Source organism: Apus apus, chromosome 1 (genome assembly GCF_020740795.1).
Source record: "Apus apus isolate bApuApu2 chromosome 1, bApuApu2.pri.cur, whole genome shotgun sequence".
Lineage (NCBI taxonomy): Eukaryota > Metazoa > Chordata > Aves > Apodiformes > Apodidae > Apus > Apus apus.
The window spans coordinates 28,702,000-28,724,112 of NC_067282.1; the positions used below are offsets into that span (position 1 = coordinate 28,702,000).

Genomic DNA, 22,113 nt, shown 5'->3' on the forward strand with positions numbered 1-22,113 from the left:
CCTCAGCGACTTGAGGTTTCAGGCAAAATCGAGCCAGTGGGACCAAGGTTCAGGCCGACATGAAGTTCCTCTGCATGGCATGGGGCAATTAAACAAACCCTAAATTTCCACTCCCACACAGCTCACCAGCCACAACATAACAGGCACATTCTGCCCTATTCTGGACACACTGCTGGCTCATGTTTAACCAGCTGTCAACCAGTACTCCCAGGTCCATCTCTGCAGGGCTGCTCTCCAGCCACTCTTCCCCCAGCCTGTAGCCCTGCCTGGGGTTATTGCGGCCGAAGTGCAGGACTCTGCACTTGGTCTTGTTGAATTTCATGCCATTGGCCTCGGCCCATCCACCCAGCCTGTCCAGGTTCTCCTGCAGCTTCTTCCTACCCTCCAGCAGATCAACATTCCCCCCAGCTTGGTGTCATCTGCAAACTTACTGAGTGTGGACTCAATCCCCACATCCAGGTCATCAACAAAGATGCTGAATAGGACTGGTCCCAGTACTGATCCCTGGGGGACACCGCTGGTCTCCAGACACCAGCTGGATGCAGCTCCATTCACCATCACTCTCTGGGCCTGGTCATCCAACCAATTTTTAACCCAGCACAGGGTGCACCTGTCCAAGCCATGGACTGTCAGCTTCTCCAGGAGGATGCTGTGGGAGACTGTGTCAAAGGCCCTGCTGAAGCTCAGGTAGACCACATCCACAGCCTTCCCCTCATCCACTAGGTGGGTCACCCAGTCGTAGTGGAAGATGAAATTGGTCAGGTTCCAACCTGTCCTCTGAAAACCTTCACAGGAACAGGGTGACATGGTGAGTGTCAGTATGTATGGGCTTGGAAACCGGAGCATCAATCATGCGACTGACACATGAATAGTGGGGTGGTTCTTCCAAGACTCATTTATCAGGGAACAAAGAAAGTTGTGGGTACAAGGAGTGTCCTGCTTACCTTTTCCATCATGGGTAACTTGAGTACAAGCCAACCACTTGGTTCCACAATTATGACAGCCTGAATGAGCTGCCTTTGAGCTCTCCCTGCTAAGCCTCTGGCTGCACGGCAGCAAACTCCTCAAGCTGGGACCCCTCTCAAGGTTACTCCTCCAGGCTGAGAGACCCCTTACCACCTGCAGATACTGCACTTAACCTTGTATTATACTGCACTAGATTTCATATTGATAAATTTGATTTTATGTTGGTAATTTCAAATCATTATTATATCCTCTGGAATAAGTACCAGAGTGAACCTTGCCATCGAAGTCTCACTTTTACGTTTCACTTCAGTAAAACCACTTTTACTGATAACATTGGCTGTGGGTCTTCTAGTGGTCTAAATTGCTCATCTGTGACACCACCTTTTTTGCACAAGGCTCCAACAACACGTGCAAATGCCACACACCTCCATACCCATCCCTTGCTTCATTTCAGACCACCCTCCTGCATCCATGTCACCTAATGTAGCTGCTTTCTCTCTTATCAACAAACCACATGGCTAGGACTTCTGTGGCCCACCTATCCCACACTACACAATATGGCACTGAAATAAGGCACATAGGGTTTCTCAGGATTTCCGTGTCACAAATATGGAGAGGGATGCAACCCAACAAAACCAGTAATTTCTCTTCTGCAGCAAAAGGACTTGCCCAGCTCATTTTGTAGCATGAACACAGCTCTGCAAAATTCTTCTGATTAATCTTCTCTGTGTTCAACAAACACTACCTGTCCCACTGGATCCATCAGGTTTTGGTAAATTGTAACTATTCTTAGCCCCCAAACAGGCAGACTTGCATTCATCAAAGTATCAGAAGACTGAGTTTTGCTAACTCAGCCTTGTGGAATGCCACAGAAAACAAACTGTTGCTCTGCATCTGTCATGTCTCTGCTGCAGATGGTACAGAAGCATCAGTTCCTCCAGTGCACTGTGGACTTTGCTTGCAAATGAAAAGTGGCAGAGGAGGGGAGGGAGAGGAAGACCAGGAGCATAGGAATTATCTAGGAAAAGTCTGATGATGTTCTGATGACAAATAGTTCCAATTCTGTAAACTATGAAAGTGACATTTAAATGTAATTTGAAAAAACACTCAGGTGAAAGGCATTTTAGTTGTATGTAATTAGCACCATGGACTTCAATGCATTGTTCACTGTGTAGCAGTCCCTTGCAGCATATAAATCTCCAGGTACAAGATGTGGTGACAGTAGGAAAGCTTTGCCTATAAGGTTTTTTTCCTGCACTTCTGAACTCCACACTGACAGGAAACCTCTGTCTCTGGCATGCTTCCAGCTTCATAACCATAATCCCACGTGAGTTCGGTTCCAGCTTTCACATGCCTAAGGAAGAAAACACTAGTCAATTGGTTTGGACTAAGTGAGATAGTACAGCACTTGCTTACACTTTGTCACCAACAACTCACACGCAAAACCCAAAACCCTAGGGGATAGGGAACATTACACAGGAAGCTCACTGGGAGAAACCCAAGAGATACAAGGTGTTGCTGGCACACACATGCTGCTTTGCCTACCGGAGCTACAGAGAGTACAAATAAACCCATACCTAGAAGAAAATAATTTATCAAGCACTGCAACAGGGTCAGAGTCTAAAGAACTTGCTCTAACTTAGAAGCTAATTATGGGAAATACAAATCAGACAAAAAAAAGGAAAAAACATATAAGTGAATACAACTAAATGAGAACACAGACAGTTCTCTAGATACACTGGTGATGAAGACCATCATCTTTGGTCTGACAAGCTATGTTTTAATGCAATTGCACCATGTGCACAAAGCCTAAGACTCAGAATTAAACACGTTCCTCACGAGCCAGCCACTCTGACAGTACATGAAAGATAATAAATTGCTAAGACAGGAAATTAATTGCCCAAAAATGAATGCCAAATTAAATACCTGAGACTAAGATGCTGAGGGACAACTGAGGAAAATGCAATCCAATATGTCTATTATAAAGAAGAGAGTAATTATCTGATATTTCTCATGGATATGATACAAGGAACACCCAGTGAGTTATCAGGCAGCAGGCTGAGAACAAACAAAACGAGGACTTTTCAAATACAACATAATTGCAAGGTGTGACTTGCTGCCTTAAGATGTTCTGAAAACCAAAAACGTAAAACAAATAAAAGGTGACTGTGCAAGTTCATGGAAGCAATACAGTTAAGCTCGATGATCCAGATGCAGCCCCTATTTAGAAAAGTTGTAAGAGGGTGACTGCCAGAAAGCAAGAGGGCCAGCCAAGGCAACATTCTTTTAACAATCTTTTCAGTAAGTGCCTTCTGCTGACCACTACTGCCTCTCTCCACTGGCCTCCATCCCTATTACACACTTGAAGTACTAAGGCTTGGACAATAGGTTCAGGCTAGAGTTGACCTATGGATGAACCCTGTATATTTTATAGTTATTAACTTTTGTGGTGTAATTGTAAGTTCAAACTATCACTTACAAATTGCTTATGCTGAGGATAAACCAGATATTTTGGATTTTGTGTGCTTGATCACTACAGCTGCCTTTTGTGCAGTAATGATTAGATGCATTGCTGTGCTTTGCTTTGACTTTGCTACAGTATTCTAGTTTTGTTATACCTGTCTTTATCAGATATTGCGTGTGTTTGTTTCTAGTGGTCATTGTATCATTTTTAACCTCAGCCAGTGAAGACAAGCTGTCTTCTCTGACTGGGTGTCTGTGTCCTTTGTGCTGACCCTGTCCCTTTTGTAAAGCATAAGCTGGCAACACAACACTTGTTTACTGAGCAAGTGAGCAAAAAAGACCCTCTCTAAAACAAAGTATTTTTTCTGATGTATCTCAAAACATTGTCTTCACAATTCTTGGAAGCCCTCCTCTCAGTGCAATCCACAGCATCTATGTCATTATGGACCAGGGCTGCAAGGCTCCACAGTGTTCACGTGTTCCCTGGGGTCAGTTAGTCTGGAACAAATCCTCTCCTCTCTGTTTTAAGTTCTCACCTAGTACTCCTGCTGTCACATGTATCAGCTAGCTAAATTTATACAATTAATCCTTCTCCTCCTTGGTTTAGCTGCTGCCTTCTTGTGTCTCACTGGCACCAGCTCTCTTTATTCCCTGTTCTGTCATCCACTAAGGGAAGGCCACATCTTTTACTTTCAGAGCGTCTTCACTCCTGAGTATCCTACTGTCACCTTCTTAGGACACGTTGGCCTACACAGAATCCTGGTTCTCTTGGTAGCTGCGACAAGAAGACTTAGACCCAGCCTGTTTGGCCCACAAACTGTATCAGCCTTAAGACCCTGTAGGGTCCAATCCTTCCCTATGAGATTCAGACCTGCTGGCCATTCCTTGAAACACATCGCTGGGATCAGTGAACCTTGGCTTTCAAAATTACCATGCTGAGTGAAACCAGTTTTTCCACTGAAGAAGATTTTCACTGAAATGGACGCATCAAAATTAAGCTTTCCAGCCCTAGATTTCAGGGCTAAACTGAAGAAAAACTCAGTGGTGACAATGAACAGCTGTATTCCTTCAGTCTTCAGTGCAGAATAAGAAGTCATCAATAAGAAGGTAGTTTTGTAGTTTCATGATCTAAGCATCTGTCCCTCTTTTGCATAATTACTTCCTAATAATTAAGCACTGCTTTTTCCCCTAGTGCCTTGAATGAACATTAAACTTCCAAAAGTTCACCTGTTTGTGAAGAATGCCACCCATGGGAAACTTCTGTTGTGAGTCTCCACAAACACACTCTGTGCAAAGAGATTTGGGCAGCAGCTGTGCTGTAAAACAAAATCTTTGAATTAGAAAGAGTGAAACAGCTCATTGTTGGCTGAAGAACTTATTTGTGTCAAGATATCTGTCACTAGTAAGGCAGATTCTTCCCTCCCTTCTCCAGCCCACACAAAACCTCTACTACTCAGTGCCATTGTGACTTATTTTTGCAGTAACTATGTCTCTTTAAAGGATGATTTCCATCATGTTAGGAAAGTACTTTTGCTGACGAAAACCACATTCTTTTATCAAGCTGTCCTCCATACATTTATGGTGAGAATTCATCTTTGATTCATGATGCACCACAGATCAGTGTGTGACAGATGCCTCTTGCTGTCAGTCAGAGCAGCAGTGCCAGGGGGCAAGCAATAGATTAAATGATTGCTTATGTTGGCAAAGACATGCCAGATGCGAAATGTCATTCAGGTGCAAGTAGGCACATGTGTACGGTCATGAAAGCAGAATAAAGGTTTCAGCAAGATGTGTTACTAAACTTAACACCATATTACCTCTTAAATGAAGAATGGTTTAAATGTATGCAGGGATTTTGTTGTAAGACACATATTCACACCAATGAAGAGAAATCAGTTACTTGCAGAGCACTTGCAGATGTGTCTATGAAATACTCATCTCAGCTGGAGGTACATGGTAATTCATTATTATTTCTTGGCAAGTCAAAATTGACTTATGTAGCAGATAGGTACACAGCACGACAGACCACTTTCTGAGCCTATGACTTGAATGGTTGAGAAGCTTCCTACAGTATCATCACACTAAATCACTAAATCACACTGAATGGTTGGGAGAATGTATGTTGTTCAACAAAATGTGTCATTTGCTTTCTGGACCCTCAAAAAAGGCTGTTCAAAAATTCAGGAGAAACATGTCACTCATTACTTGGAATATTTCACTCAGGAAGCTAGTGGTCCCAGAAACTTCCAACTAGTACATAGCACGCACTGTTTTATGGAAGAACTGCCAGCATGACCTGACCTGCTGTTCTCTCACTCCAGGGTGCAGGGAACACCACACAGCCTGCTATGTTCTGCACCTACCACATACATGGCTCCTGTGCAAAACCTTTCTAGTTTATGCAAATATATTATTTACTTATTTAAGTCAAGACAACTAAAAGAACACATTAACTTTTTACTTACATTAAGAAAACGACCCACATTTCCCTCTTTTGTAGCATCCAGCACATAAATCTTTTCTTCATTAACATTATTCTGAAGTGTCCTGTCACCACCAGCCTCCTCACAAAACACATATTCTTTTGAATGCCTGGGATTTTCTGTGCTGCAGTCAGCTTTCAGTGGTACATTTTTGGATGGCCTCATAACACATGTGTCATCCAGCACACCTGACTGGCCACAATCAACACCCTGCAGAGACAGACTCTTTCTTTTGCATTCTGCACTGTCCACATCAGCAGGCTCAGTCTGTCCAGCTTCCATTGGATGTTCTTCCTTCTGCTGCTGAGCGGATTCTGTCAATGGACACGTAAGGTATTTTTCAATGCCAGTTTAAAGCCAAAGCCTTTCCCTTTTCAGCCCTGAACTCTCAGCCACCCACCCTTCTTTGTTTCCCAAAATATAAGCAGCTTCCTTTCTATTTTGTCATGAGTCTCCTAAATCCTCCCACAAAGGACTCTTTCCTGCTGCAGTGCCTAATGGACATCGATTACTTCCACATAGCATTTTATCATCATTCTCCAACCTTAAACCTGAGAGAATAACAAACTGTAATTAAGGCAACAACAAAATGCACATGCAAATATCACCAGTTTCACAGTGTCTCTCCAGCTTGAACCCTCCCCACCTCCACATTATATCCTGTTCAATTTCAGTTGAATGGAACTTGTATTGGGTGTGACACAGAAATATCTGTAATGCTGTAATGCTGACTTTCCCACAATTGCCCAATTTGAGAAGCTGCTGTCAGGAGTGTTCAACACGTCCCAAGATCAACTTTGCAGGCAAAAGCTTGCTGTGTACCAGTTAATGCACTGAAATATGCAAGGCAGAAATAATTTCTCTACTGCTGAGCTCTCAGGACAGCCCAGGCATTATGCATACATCATCATTCTACTCTGAGAGCAGACCTACCCACATCCAAAGATCACTTTCTACATTTTAAGTCTATCACCTAATGGGGCATAAGGGTACTAAGAGGGCAGTATTTACATCTCTGCAGACCTACTTTCTTTTCCTTTCTTTGTTCCACTGGTTAGTTTTGTTTTGCTTGACTGATGAATCTGAGAACTATTCTCTTCATCTGAGCTGGCACTGTACACCAGTGTATCAACTCCCTTTAAACAGAATAAAAGATAATGAAAAGGCTGTGATACATTGTTGCTGTATGAAACTCTGGGTCAACACAGGATAGAAGGAGGTTTTTAGGACTCTAGGGTTGAAGTTTCAAAGCTACTGTAAAGCATGGCTATGGCTGACTTTCCAAAATTCATGCATTTATTGCAACACAACACTTATTTTCAAATTATCCTTCAGAGTAACCTGGAAGGAGCTCTCCACACAATAAAACTTTTAAATAAGTGCTTACGTCCCAACAATTTTACCAGAATTTAAACATGTTTGAGTAAGCTGCTGAACCAAAGCCCAAACATGCCTTTCACAGTTCCAATAACTTGAACAGATGAGGCAGTATTTTTCCTCTCCCATCACAAAAAGGCAATTGGTTATGGGAGCTCCACACTCTGCCAAATGTTAGCATGAAAATGCAATTACATCAATGAAACCTACAGAGTAAGTTTACCAGTCTCCCTTCTTTGCACATATTTGCAAGCAACACTTCACACCCAGGTCAGATCAAAATCTCCCAGCTGTGCACTGCATGAAAAAACTGACCTCCTGAGATTTTCTTTTCTCCATGCTATGGTGTATTTTTTGACAAAAATATTACCACTCTGACCCCCTAATCCTGTAGTTAGTTACAACTGGGGGGAAGGGGGAAGAATGATTTCTTAAGACTGTCCAGGCTGGAGTGTAAGTGAAAGCTGGGTAAGAGGGAAGCCTGTGAGATTAGTTAGTGCTCATCTCAGGGAACATGTTGAAGGACTGATAATGGAGAAGGGATGGTGTACAGCTTCCAGTGTGCCAGCTTAGCTCACAGCATGACACAATGTCATGAAGAAACATTATTAGAACTTTGTAAGCATGTAAGAAGAATAGGTCAAAAACAACATATACACTCAGCATGAATCTATTAAAGCCACTTCTTATTATTACCATTTTTAGCTGGTGAGTACGAAAAACAACTGCTCTAGTTCCAGGCCTTCTCATGGTTGCAAGACTTAAATTCCTTGGATGAACTCTGTACACAAAGGTCAAAAAGAAATTAAAAAGAGACAAAAAGGCTCCTTAAGTAACTCTCACAACACACATTTCTCTAAGAGACTCTAGTTCACCAGGAACAGACTACACCAGAGCCAGCAATCTGGCCTCACCCCAAGTTCTGTGACTATTTTGCTTTTAATAATCGAGGACTGAGGTTAGGTTCTCAATAATATTTGTAAAAAAACAGTTGTTCATACTTTTTTTGAGAGATCAGCAGCTGCATTTTTGTTCTTTCCCAGTTCTCCTGCAGAGAAACAAATTCTCTGTTGTTTTACTATTATTGTACCGGATCATCTCAAAATAAAGGATCTAGAGAGAGAGTTTTGCCTTTTCCCTGCTGCCACTTTCAATTTCAAACAAGGAAACAAAGATGCCGTAGGGGCATAGGATAGGGAGGGAGACAGGCAATATAAGCCAGATATAGGAAATACTCTCCCACAAAAGAACCTCTCTCCTGCACACAAGGGGAAGGTTGAGGAAGAATGGGAAGCAGTAACTGGTATATACATTAGGAATGTCAGTTTCAAAACTAATCTTAGTACCTGAACACTGTCTAGTAATAAGTAACAGCTCTTATTCAAGAAAACTTTCAACACAAAGTGTTTATATGCATTTTCTTGCCACAAAAAAAATCATGATACTTTTTTGGGCTACTGCTAATGGCAATGCATGCTGTTCTTTAAGGCTTTCTTAAGATTAAAACGCCTTTGTAAAATCAAAAAGTGCAGCAGCCACAAGAAGCTGTGACATTATACCATGATAACACTGTTTGTCCTTTTAAAGGCTACCTGTTTGGGTGAATGACGTGTCAGACTTAGCACACTGACATCTTCTCAAAGGTTTCTTGGATCAGCAGGACTGTCACTCCTTAAAGAGCAAACTAAAAAAGTCTTTTTGTCTGTAATATTTTTTTTTACACAGCCTATGTGAAACATTTTTATTATCAGGAAATTCAGAGGATTTAAGGCAGCAGTGCAGTAAACACAACTTTAAAACTATGCTTCCCTGCAATTTTTAGTAACAGCACTTACTTAGAAGTAAAATCTAGCTGCTGATAATCATGTAATTTACAAAATTATGAATTCACCAGGTTTTCAAGATACTGAAATGCAAGTGTATCTCAAAAAGTTTTCATTTGCAATTCCATGGTGCTTCTAAAAGATCTGCAATACTCTTCTACTACCAAATGATCCAGAATTTCTGAATAGTACAAAGAAAGTGTTTACAAAATAATGCGGCAGAGCAAGGAAAAAAGTTTATTTAAACAAGCTCCCAACTTCCTTCTGAAAAGGCTACAGCCACATGGTTTAGGAATCCTGACAAGCTATGAGACTCTTACTATAAAATGAAAACAGGACCAGAATTTTTGCATAATTCATTGTGAAAATGAGGTGTTGTCAGACTCCTAACAGGAAAGGTTAAGGCTCCTAGTAGGAAAGGTTCTGTCACAAAGAAGCAGAAGTTTAAGACTGGGAGCAAAGGACAGGACAGTCTGACTAACTTGTTATCAAACCCTTGAGTGTCCTCATGTACCTTTAAATCACTTATCTTGTCTCTTTTATTAATTCTTTCAAATTAACATAATGATTGATGCCCCAAACAGAACAAGTATATCCAGGAAATTAACTAGGTTTCTAGAAAATGCCAAGTGGTACACACAGTAACTAGAATTAATATAGAGGAAAGCTCTGTCCCACTAGAAGAAATAATCAGGAATTAACAAAAAGGTTGAGAAAGAAGAAAAAACACCCTCAGCTGAAGACATTCAGTTCTACTTCAAGTTTTATAAAAGACTTTCTAGAATAGCAGGATATTAGTTTTGTCATGCTTAAGTTTGCTTTGGTAAACTTACAGGGTTGATTTATTTTCATTATCCACAATCTGCGACAAAGACTTCTGCTTCTCAAGAATGTCATTTTTGCCCGTCTGCAATAGTTCAATCACAGAGTCTGAATGATCAGGGTCAAGTTTTCTTTTTTTGGGAAAAAAGCCATTGTCTCCTTTTTTCATAGCACTCTTCTCTTTTAGCTCTTGACAAGCACTTCCCAATACCTGAACTTCGGTTCTGCTCATTAATCTGCCTGGGAGAAAAAGAAATTTACTTATTTTTAATTGTTTGTTTGCTAAGATAGGTCACACTAACTATTGCAGTTCAAAGTTCCATTAAAAAAAACTACAAGAACATTACTTGGGAAAGCAAAATATGAATCCATTTATACTGAAGCAAAACAAGCCCTTGCATAGGATGCACAGACCTGTGAGGGGAAAATCAACAGTCTGAAATAAGCTTTGCTCCAGAATGTTTTAATTGTTTGTCTGGCACAATCACATTCCAGAGCTCTTCAAGGTTCTCCTGTCTGTTTGATCATCTTGCAAGTTAAGGTAGTATTGACTCGCTTCTCTTCCAACACCACATTTCCCTGTTTGATTCTCAAAAACATCCCAGGGCACAGGCCACGAGAGGGAGAATTATCTTCCACAGGTCACTTTCTGTTACCTGAGTAAGTACAAACAAACGTCCCCTTGTCGATATCATCTAGGCAGCGGACGCCCCAGCCTTTCTTCTCTGTGTTGAACACTTGCAACCTGACTTGAATGCCATGCTGAACAACTCTGTTCTGACACATCATCTTGTCACACCTGCACAACACACTACACTCATAAATTCTGTCAAGAGGAAGCAAAACAAAACATCATGTAAAAGACTGTACTACCAAAACAAGGTCGCTATTATTAATTTCCCTCCCGTGTATTGATAAGGCAATTGACTGAAAAGATGAAGACTCTGACTAAAACTGTGCAACAGTGTTCTGGAACCAATGACCTTCTTGATTGCTGATTCACCATTTTTAAAGAACGGTCAGACAGATTTTTGGTATAAGTAGACAAGAAAAAAATAAATGCTATATTTTATAGGAGTAAATCACACAGGAGGAGAAATCCCTGTGAAGCACCTAATTCTGTGCTGGAACAGACTTTAGGAAAACAAACTGTATGCCCGGACCTCACTGTACTTGTCATGAGTTTTAGGACTTAGCAAATTTTTTCTAAAATAATTCACAATTATGGATTTTTTTGCATTTGTATCTGGGTTCACTCACAGTTTAATTCTGCATGTCAACCACAAAATAACATTATGCAGCAACAAAGAACTGAAAGGGGCTCCTTAAGCCTGTGGGTTCAGCCCTTGGCTACTGCAGAGAGATACCTTGCACAACTCTTCTCCTAAATACCTGAGATTACTGGCACCTTCCCCAGGTCACATATTAATCCATGTGAATTGAATTAAAGTGTGAATACTTGCAGCACTGGGATGTCTTTGGAGACTCCTGGAAGAGTCACATAAAGACAAGTCTGGCAACAGCAGCTGTCAGCTATTTCTTTAGGACTCTGGTCCTATAGAGCAAATGGGTAGACAAGATGCAGGGCAAAAACCAAGGGTGGCTACTGCTTCCTACTTCTTTGACTGATAAAAGCTGTGAAGGTCTTGTGATAGATCTCCCTTCTTTGCAGCAGGTTTCCTTCCCCTTTCCACTCTCCTCTTGACACACCTGAATGAAACAGCACATTGGCCAGATATGGCCTGAGCTCCTGGACCAGCTAATACTGTGTTACTCTTCATGCTCTTCTTAGACCTTAAATTAAGCTGTGAAAAGTGCAGCATCTGCAGTACAAAAGTTGTTTTTTGCTCCTATTACTCAAGCCACATTTTTTATTATCTTGATCTGTCCGTAAAATTGTGACAAAAAATGGAAGGTTTCAGTAATCCAGAAACTGCAGTTATTTTAGTCCTGTAGCTCTTACACTACAGTAGTATAATAAGAACATATACATAAAATAAGAGTCAATAGTTTGGTCTTTCTTACCCACTAGGAATAGGCCCCTCCAGTCGTTTGTAACTATATCCATGGGATGCTTTAGTATTTGGAGACACAGAAATTTTACTACAGCCTTTTGCAGTTAGCTGTAAGCATGCACATTTTGCCCTAAAAAGTAACAGTAAAACATCTCAGAATGTGTTTAGGGCAGCATAAATAGAACATAAATCTACGTAATTTGAAATGCACTTGACTATACACACACACACTTTCATATATACACACACCTGTATTTCACCCACCCTCAGTTTTTCCTCCACAAGGCCATATAAGGCATTCTGCCCTTTTCTTTGCCTCTTGTCTGGTTATGGGTGCTTTACAATGATCATGCTCTTTCCACTCTAACCCCGTTCTTATGCCAAGCTCTGTAAACAGGTTCAAACAGTTGAAGTACAACAGAAATGTATTATAAACGGGACTCTGCCAAACAGATTGAATGAAGGAATGAAAATCACCTGTTCTGGCACAGCATCCCAGCCTGTTAGCCCCTACTTTCATACCCTCCTCCCACCCTACCCCCCAGGAAGTGAAGAATTTCACACTGTGGATTGGAGAAGTCAAGCAATAATGCTGTTCTTCACCATCTCATGTCATGACATCTCCAAAGACCTACAGCGTTCGTGCAAACAGCAACAGACCAAATCCTGAACCCTAAAACCACCCATCAAATGCATGGCAACTCCTGGGGGAGCTCAGAGCAAAGCAGCAGCTCTGTGTGCCTGCTGCTCCCTACCACTCAGCTGAAACTAAGGAACTTTAATTATTAGAGTTACAGAACTGTAGAATTGTTTTCAGTTAGAAAAGACCTTTAAGATCATCGAGTCCAGCCATTAACCAAACACCCTTCAAGGAAGTGGACAAAATGATCACCAAACTTGCATGTTAACAGTGGCAGGCTCCCACAGAGTCATATGTAACTCAGTTACGGGGCTTTAGAAATAAAGACAGCAGTCAGCAAAACCATTGGAACTGCTCGGAACATGAATGTGCTCTGTGACCACAGGGTTTCACAGTTTCTGTTTAGACAAGGGGAATGATGGGATGTAGATGTTGTAATCAAGGGTTTCTTCTTCTGCCCTCAGTAATGTTTGGAGTCCCAAATGATTGAATACCTCCAGGCTGTCACATCCCATCTCTAGGACTCCATCCCACAGCAGGAGCTGCAGGAGAAGTTGTCATTCAGGATCCTTCCCTGCCTACCAGGAAAACAAGCCTCTCCCTTCCCCACTCCTTTCCCAAAGCTGAGAGATATGCTTGCCAGCCCCACCGGGAGAAGCACAGCCAATTTGGGAAGAAAGGGAAAAGAACACAATAATCCTCCTGTTGATCACTTCCTTCCCTACAACAGAGGCTGACAGGTAGAAGCACCCAAGTTCTGGAGAAGACAAAGACACAGTGGTGTGAGTCAACACAAAGCATGGCACAAGACAACTGCCTCAGATATTCCATCAGCGTTGGTCCGTCGTTGTGTGGCACTGTGTGCCTTCACACTGACACCACCACCCAGCTATTTGGGACAACATCCATCACTTGTCTGGGATTAGAATTTTCTACCTACCTATCAATGCAGCCGTCTGTGCAGTCACATGAATCAACAAAGATGCTGGAGAAATTGTTAAGATAATAACCGCGGGGCCACGACGCCCTCCGGTATTTGAAATAAGGTAACCTTGCGCGGTCAAGATGATTGCAGAACGAAACAGGCACAGACTCAGCTCCATTGCTGATATCAAAATCAAACACCAGGGGTTCGGGATTTACAGTGTTCCTGCCCAACAGTACGTAGGTGTTGAAGGAGAAATGATCAACAAATAAGAAATTACACTCCGTTTCAAAAAGATAATTTTGCACATCTTGGAAGCTTCTCAGACTTCGGCCACAAGGAGCTTTATAGTTCACATCCAGTGATTTGGAAAGGCAGTCTGCTTTTGCATGGCGTCTTTGGAAGTGAAACAGGATTGGGATCTTAAGAGGATTTTCACCCTTGTAGGAGCCCGCTGCTCTCTTGGCAAGACATGCGCTAGAGCACTTGTGGTTCTGATACTGCAGCTTTAAAGGTAAATCTTGAATGTGACTGGATGCTTCTTTACTCCCTGAACCTGTTTTTTCAATCTCGTCCTTTTTGCTATTTGGAATTAAAAAAAAAAAAAAAAGGAAAAAAAAAGAAACAAGGAAAAAAAAAGAAAAAGAAAAAAGAGCAGCATCTTAGACAAACAGTAACACTCTCAGGCTTTTAGTGGTTCAATACTACTAATGTAGGAAAGAAAAAGCCCATTGCTAGAAGGCCAAGGGTTTCACTGAGTCACTGTTCACATTGTGTTACTGTCCTAACATCATATGAAGACATACTCAGTGGCATTAAAAAACAAACCACAGAGCAATGGCTTCTTCCCAGAAAGAACTTACATACTAAAACAGAGAAAGAACATTAAAAAAAAAAAAAAAGGCATGATAACTTTACCCCCTTCTTCCTAATCAGCACTTGCAGCTAAATACGGAGAAACTAAGTCATGTGCCTGAGACTAAGTCATTTGCACAGTCTGTGGAAGCCTGAGAACTGAGCTGAAAAAGGATTAAGTTCTAACCCTGATAATTCTGGGTATAGTCACAGATCTTTATTCACAACCTAATGCCTTGTTTTATTCTGCAAGGTTCTCACGTGGTAAATTAGACAAGCCTACTCAAAATCTCAGGTTTTTCATGTAGGCTGAGTTGAAACTATTTTCACTTTGAAAACTAACAGGATTCAAAACTGGGTTTAAAACATTGATTTTAGAAATTCAAGAGAGGTTAAAATCTCTCTCAAATGCACAAGACATTATGTTAAATAAGGAACTGGAATAAACTATTATATACACTGACCTGTAAGAACCTTCTACAGAGCTTGCAGTGTTGTCATCTGTAAGAAGAGGCTGCAATTTGGGTTTGGTTTCCTGTATGCCATCTCCATCAAACACATCACTTACTGAACAAATTTGAACACAAGCAAAGACTTCAGCAATCCACATTTCAATCTATAAATGTACTTGCTTTAGTTACTGAAGAGATAATTGTCAAAATACATCAAAAACAATGCACTGCTATGAGCTACCGCTAACAAAGAGCAGGATAGCAAGGGCCCTACTTAAAAAAAAAAAGAAGCTGGTTTTCATAACTTATACAAAAATTACCCATTTGCATATAGGTGTGCAAATGAGTGACTGACACACAACATATGCACTCATGCTTTCTCTCTTGGTCCTCCTCTCCCTCTGTCCCTTTCCTCAAAGGGGAAAAACTTAGGCATGCACTGACAAACTTGAGACAGAAATGCATTATTAAAATCTAGCCTTTTTCACAGACCACCAGGTGATCTCCATATTAAAACCCTCCATGTGGCTTTCACAGTACCTCCAGACAACACATGTATGAAGCATATAAACAGATTTCTCTTTGTTATTTGAGGTAAAAGGATACCAGGTTATTCTAGCTAGTGGAGCCGTGCACAAGCTGACTCTGCCTGCAGCCAGCTCGGGTTCATCAGGGCTTCTGAGTTCAAACTTTCCTCACTTGGTACAAGCCATATACATATAAACACAAACCACAGAAGTACAAACCCAGATGAGATTCCACAGTCAAGTACCTGAGGAAACTAATAATTATGTTTTCAGTGAAGAGAAATAAGCTCCTGGTGAGTAAAACAAGTAAAATTAAATCCATATACCAAATAAATACAACTGAGATACACATACCATTTGTCGAAGTTAAGAGATCACCTAGGTTAGCTTCATTCACTAGTGCCCAGGCCTGCCAGCACTCTATGGAAAAACCAAAACAAAACAAATACGAAGTGTAATCTAAGTCATGATAATAGGGACAATGATAATGGAGAAAACAGAGTGTAAGTCCTCAGAATCACAGAGCCCAGAATCACAGAATGTTAGAGGTTGGAAGGGACCTCGAAAGATCATCCAGTCCAAGCCCCCTGCCAGAGCAGGGTCACCCAGAGCACACCACACAGGAACATGTCCAGGTGGGTTTTGAATGTCTCCAGTGAAGGAGACTCCACAACCTCTCTGGGCAGCCTGTAAGTGTCCAGGGACACTTCTTTCCTCACTATGTTAATCTAGAGCAATGCAAGCCTGAAACTACTCAAAACCTTTTCCGCCACAGTCCGTAACAGACACATCTAAAAATTACAATAAAATTACAGCTCATATTAGTAGTTGTCAATCAGCACCAAATATTCTCCGGCTTTTGGAAAGCTGCTGGAGTGTTTCCAAACACAAAGCAGTATCCTCCAATGGTAGTAATATACATAAACACCATTTGAATAAGTTTATCTCTGTCATCAGACTAGTCATCTTCCTGCTAAGAGGGCTGATCTTGGCAGACCAAATTAATGCTACTCCTAAGCTGGTGGAAATGGCCTTCAGACAGCCTGAACACCACAAAGAAGAGACCAGTTCTGTCTCAGCCTCTTACCTCATGCAATAAATATTACAAAGTGGCAGACATATGTCAGCAAACCCCATGCTAATATTTTAGTTTGAAACCTTTACAGAACAAAGCATAGAAAAATTCAAATTTAGCTAGGTCTCAGATTCATTGTGTCACCTGGGGATTCAAATTCAACTCTGACATATACACTGCTGCAATATTTTTTTCATAAGAATCAAGATGTGGGAGTTCAAGTACGTAAAAAATTGCGCTACCAATTTAGAGCAAGCAGTGCAATGCAGAATGAGTGGCTTTATCTGTTTAAAAGCATCTTACACTACTGTACGTTTTATGCCACAAAAAGCAGTAAGATCTATAGAGTACAGTTACATGGATTACTTGATCAAAACAAAACAATCATCTGAATTAATTAAACCAATGAAAAGAAACCTGTGTACTCCTCCAAGCTTATGAGACTTGATTTTGATGTAGATAAAGGAAACATATTGCCATGAAAATCAGGAACAGTCTTAAATGCAGTGCTGTCACATTTTTTGGCTTAACTTTCAAGCTATAATGGTGTCTCTGACGTGACATAATACTTACATGATTTTAATCCCACCCCAAAACTATTCAGTTCATTGAGATCAGTTTGAAAGGCTAAAACTTCTGATGATAAAAAAAAGGCAAGGCACTGCAGATGTTTCATTACTTCTCAAGAATAAACATTTCAGTTCCATGTGCTTAAGATCCATGCATTTTTTAAAAAAGTATACAGGCAAAACAAGAAAATGGCAAAATGCACCCAAAATTACTAGCCCTTTTAAAAAAAAAGCAGATGTATTTATAGAAGTGCTTAAAAATGCCAACTACCAAGTAATTCAAGTTCAGAGATATCTGAATTGTGGCAGGTATCACACAGCCCCACACAAAACACGCCTCACCTCCCCTGCAGTCCAGCTAAACCACTATAAGGATTTCAAACCTTGGTTTGTGGCTGTTCCATTCTTGATCTTTTCCTTTAGCAACAGGAGCACATTTTGCACCTGCTCAAATATGACATCCACTCTTCTACCTCCTAGTTGTGTCCAAAACGCCTTCAAATCACCTGAAATGCAAATTTCTATTTATAGGTCTGCACATCTCCCAATAAGTCTGAAACCACAAGTAGCTCCTAGTGGACTTTTCAAAGGCTTCCACTCATTTAACTTCTGAAAATACAGCCAGGACAGCTGTCTTCTTCTGTAGGCTTAAACCTTTAGGAATCTATTCCTAAACCTACTCAGGAAAGTGAAATATAAGTCAAAAGACAAAAGAACTGGAGTGGCTTCTGATGGTTCATGATGCTCCTTCAAGGAACTTTTCAAGCATGTCTACAAAGGCTGCTGTGGAAGCCTTTCTCCAAACACCAGCAAATTAGTCCCACTATAAATTAATCCCCACTGAAACTCATAGCAGTGTCACAGGAGAATATTTTCAACTGAATTAACTGAACATATTACTTTTATAGCTATAAACTCCATTAGCTATACAAGCTATCCTGTCCCATCAATATTTTTGGTAAGTTTTCTAGAGAAAAAATGTTCAAAATGTTTTCATATGATAAGATTTGTTCATCAAGTGGTATCAGTTGCAATAATTAATACAACCTTTATATTGTGCCTCCTTCCTCCACTAGAAATTCTCATAAAGAACATTTTGTTCAAATAAATGTTTTTAAGCTACTGGTTCCAAACCACTTCTCTTCCAAGTGTACGTAGCTTTGAGGTACTAATCCCCTTCATGAAAGTTCTTGTTAAAATACTAGCACTGCATCTTTGGCAAGGACTCTGAAATGGGAATATGATGAAGTCTGTCAACAGATGATGCCGGAAAAGAAAACTCTCTCTCTCATGGGTTGAGTTTCTCTTCTTCAATGATAAACAGTTGGCAAATGTGCTAGGGTGACATCTTACCAGTCATGAAATACTCTGTTCTTGTGAGGCTAGTACAAAGTATTTCCCTATTTTTTGACTTAGCAGAGAACTACTTCTGTTGTCCAAGACACCAGAACCTACATAATGCTATGGCAGCACAGAGTCTGTGGTTATTCTCAAAAGCATCATGACAGCAGTGAAGAAAGTAACAATCTTTTGTCACCACAACCCCTGCTGCTTCCATCACCAGCAGCTAAGAGCATAATACTTAGTATCAACAGGAAATGCTGAAAGTCCTCAATCTCATGAAACAACTGATTTGGCACTAACTCTCCACTTAATTTCACGAGTTTTTATGTTCACAGAAATATAAAGAAAAAATGTGGAAACATCGAAGTCCCATTACAAAAAATGCTGATAAAACTTTCTGGAAACCTACACTACTGCTCCAAGAGACAACGTTTGCCCTGTGCCATTCCCATCCTTTTGCTGTGCATGACAGTATCACAAACTTAAAATACTGATAAATTAGTATATTTAACATCTGTCTTTAAAAACATGCATTTGGAAATTCTAGTGCACAAGCTCCATCACTGCAGATTAAAACTGCTGTCCTAATTGTCATCTGTTTTCAGATATTTAAACACACCTACTAAATCCTGGATAGCACTGGTGGATAGATTACTTCAGAGGATGGGTAACAAAACAGGTTTTCATTTCTGGATAATCAGTCATAATCTTGTGTAGGTCAGAAGGAAATAAAATACAAACTACTGCCTGTAGTGCTCAAACCACTTGCTCACCTTGGCAATGCTTCTCCAGTTCTCATGCTGGAGTGTCCTGAAACTCCAGCATTAAAACACGTGGTTTTGCATGGAGAAGCAAAGATGGAGTATGAAGCTCATAGTATAATTCTCATTTCAAAAAGGACAGCTGTCCAGATCACTAATCTCCTCTCCAGTATTAATGCTGTTATTGCCAACCCCAGCCAAGAGAACAGGGAAAGAACAGACACGGGACGCATCTACCTTGTTGGCATTCAAAATGATCTCACCAGCTGATGACTCAACATGTGGACTGACATGTGGTGGCAAAAGTTCTGAACCAGGCTGAGGCCACCACCTTTGGAGGGACTGTCTGTTCCCTCTATAGGATCCTTGTGGCCATGTATCTCTTTTATATATCATCATGCAGGTGACTGATGCCAGAGGAAGAAACAAGCAGCCAAGACCAGGGCTACTTACCAGAAAAAGTACTTGGGTGCAGGTTTCCCATAAAAGACCTGCAGTGTTGCTGATTAAAGTCTTACGTATACACCATAAAAGGCAAAACTACTGTCTTCTGGTTATCATTTTCACACCAGAAGTGGTGCTAAGTATATACTCCTTTTGCTTTTCCCTCCTTAAATCCAAATTGTATTACCTTCAGTCCACTCCTCCCTGGAACTGGCAAGGTTCTCCACTTCAACCAAGTCACGCAGCACTGCAAGAGGAGCAGAACAGACAAGTAACTGAAATGGTTGTAGCTACCTATTTTTTCAAAACTTTCTCAAAACAAATAAACACTACAGCAAGTAGCAGTGGCAGCACTGTGAGAAAGTGTTGTGGCGAAATGGTTTTCCCACATCTCATCAAGACTCTGCTGAAAAACACTCATTTGAGTGTTTTGAGCTGTGCCAGGAAATTCATTTTACACAGGTCATTTTTTATTACCCCTCAAGCATGAAGCTGCCATGAGATGACCTATACTTCCCAGCACATTCAGCTGAGCCTACATAATCCCCACTTTTTATTAGCTCACGTTTCTCTCCCTCCTTTCCCCCCCCCCCCCCAAATTAATGCTGTCACTAGAGCGCGGTACAGCAGTACTGCAACTGAACTAATGTACTGAGGAAAAAAATCAAGGCTTTTTAGGTAAAGAATTACTGAATCAGCTTGTCAACAGGTGCAAGGTAACTGCAGTGCAGCAGCCCCGAGGAGAAGGCAGCATCCTTCTACAGCACTGAGGACAGCAGGTCTCTGACCATCCTCACCCGTGACGCAGAGAGCACGGAATGAACCTCACCTGCAGCCGAGCTACTCACCCTTCGCTACGCTATAAACGGAAAAGACAAAACAAAACACATTTACGTTCACTCTGACAACATAGATTCCGTTTGGCTGAGCAGGAAAGCAGGTTAAGCGAAGACCGCTGACTCCTTGAAAAGCCTCTCACCAGCTCTGCCTAATGACTGCTCAAAACAACATTTTTTTTTTTAAAAAAACCACAAAACACGGCTTACTTCCTTGCTCGCCCATCTCCTGGGGCTGCAGGCAGGGCTGTTCCGCTCGCTGGGTACCGCCGGGCCCCGGGCCGGCCCTGGGCCAGCCCCTCCCGTTCCGCTCCGGCCCGCGGCCCCGGGGAGGAAGGCGGGCGGCGACGGGGGCTGCGCGGCGCGGGCACGGGCACGGGGCGGCAGCCGCGGCCGATCGATCCCCTGCGCCGAGGGACGGGCCCCGGCCGCGCTACTTACCGCCCCTCGGGGCTTTGCTAAGGGACGGCGCGGCCCCGACGGAGCCACCCGCCGGACTCCGGCCCATCACCCTCCTCCTCCTCCTCGTCCGCCGCCGCCCCCAGCCCGTCCCCGCTCGGCGGCACCAGCGGGGGCTGCACCCGGGCCCCGCGGCCCCGCGCTGCGCCGCTCCCCGCGCCCGCCAGGGGGCGCCGCGACACCCCGCCCCGCCGCGCTGCCTTGTCCTGCCCTGCCCTGCCCTGCCCGCGGCGCACGCGCAGAGACGGGGAAAGGCGGGGAAGGCAGCGGCCCCTGGTGATTGGGCGCCGCACCTTCCCTGTGTTGCTATTGGCTGCGGCGGGGGGCGGGGCCTCGGGGGGCGGGGCCGCGGGGCGGGGGGAGAGCGGCGCGGCGGGCGGGCCGGCCGCCATCTTGGCTGAGGGGCTGGGCGCCCGGGGCTTTGGGTGGCCCGGGGAAGGCGGGCGGGCTGTGCCGAGTGGGAGGCACCGGCTGGGCCAGTGAGTGAGCGAGTGAACGAGCTCCCCTGCTGGCCCCGGCCGCCTGCCTGTGCTGGTCGCGGCTGTGCCCTGTGAAGTTGCTAAATCGCTTCTTTTTCAGTCCAGGTGTGAAAATAATAATAATAAAAAATGGCATTGCCCTTAACACTTTCAGCAGCGTTACCTTACAGGTGTTCGCGTTGTGGCTAAGGGGCTGCAAAGGGACTTTTCAGAGAAGTAAACACCCGCTCTTAGAAGGTGGGGAGGGTGGTTTGTTGTCACTCTGGGCTCACCTCTTTTTTTTTTTACCACCGCTTTAAACTAGAGTTGATGTGGGAAACTGTTTTCTTCTTCCCCACAGATAAACATAATGTGCTCAAGTAGCTATCGCAGCATTTCTGATCCTGTGGATGTTACTAGAAGTGTGTAGTCGGGGGAAGATTAGTAACACTAATTAGTAACACTTGTGGTGTTACTAATTGCATGTGAATAGTATACCAAACACAGAGAAGATGGAACCCAGCATCACAGTGATTGTATGAATTAGAATTTATTTTAAAATATCATTACCTCATAAAATTTTCCTTCTTTAAGTGTATCCTGTGGTGGTCGCCAGCAGAGAGGCCCAGCTCCAGGGAAAAGAGCAGGGAAGTGCCAAGATTGACCTGGAGATGGATGCAAGGAATCTACTAAAATGAAATTTAGGACTGATTGAAATCAGGAGGGTTTTTCTCAGAATTCATGCAAATGTAAATGTGTTTTAAGTCAGTGTGACCAGAAATGCGGTTTTTATGTGTTTTAGGAAGAGAATGCCGAGGA

The 22,113-nt window shown here is 42.4% G+C and overlaps 1 protein-coding gene across 6 annotated transcripts; it reads right to left on the reverse strand.

Annotated features, from left to right (window-relative positions):
* Positions 1-1,271: 1,271 nt before the first annotated feature.
* Positions 1,272-21,022, reverse strand: SETDB2 (SET domain bifurcated histone lysine methyltransferase 2). Of its 6 annotated transcripts, none has more exons than XM_051634902.1 (14): positions 20,819-21,022; positions 19,729-19,788; positions 17,376-17,498; positions 15,703-15,768; positions 14,834-14,936; positions 13,530-14,096; positions 11,960-12,079; positions 10,591-10,733; positions 9,946-10,174; positions 7,986-8,070; positions 6,940-7,048; positions 5,895-6,226; positions 4,657-4,745; positions 1,272-2,320 (listed from the first exon to the last, which is right to left on the reverse strand). In XM_051634902.1, the coding sequence occupies exons 1-14, from the start codon at positions 20,883-20,885 to the stop codon at positions 2,203-2,205; spliced, it is 2,211 nt and encodes a 736-aa protein (XP_051490862.1). In that variant the 5' UTR covers positions 20,886-21,022; the 3' UTR covers positions 1,272-2,202. The 6 variants fall into 6 exon arrangements, with proteins under 6 accessions (XP_051490862.1, XP_051490851.1, XP_051490871.1 ...); XM_051634891.1 differs by having other exon boundaries at positions 10,591-10,760; XM_051634911.1 differs by having other exon boundaries at positions 10,591-10,760; positions 20,588-21,021.
* Positions 21,023-22,113: the final 1,091 nt, after the last annotated feature.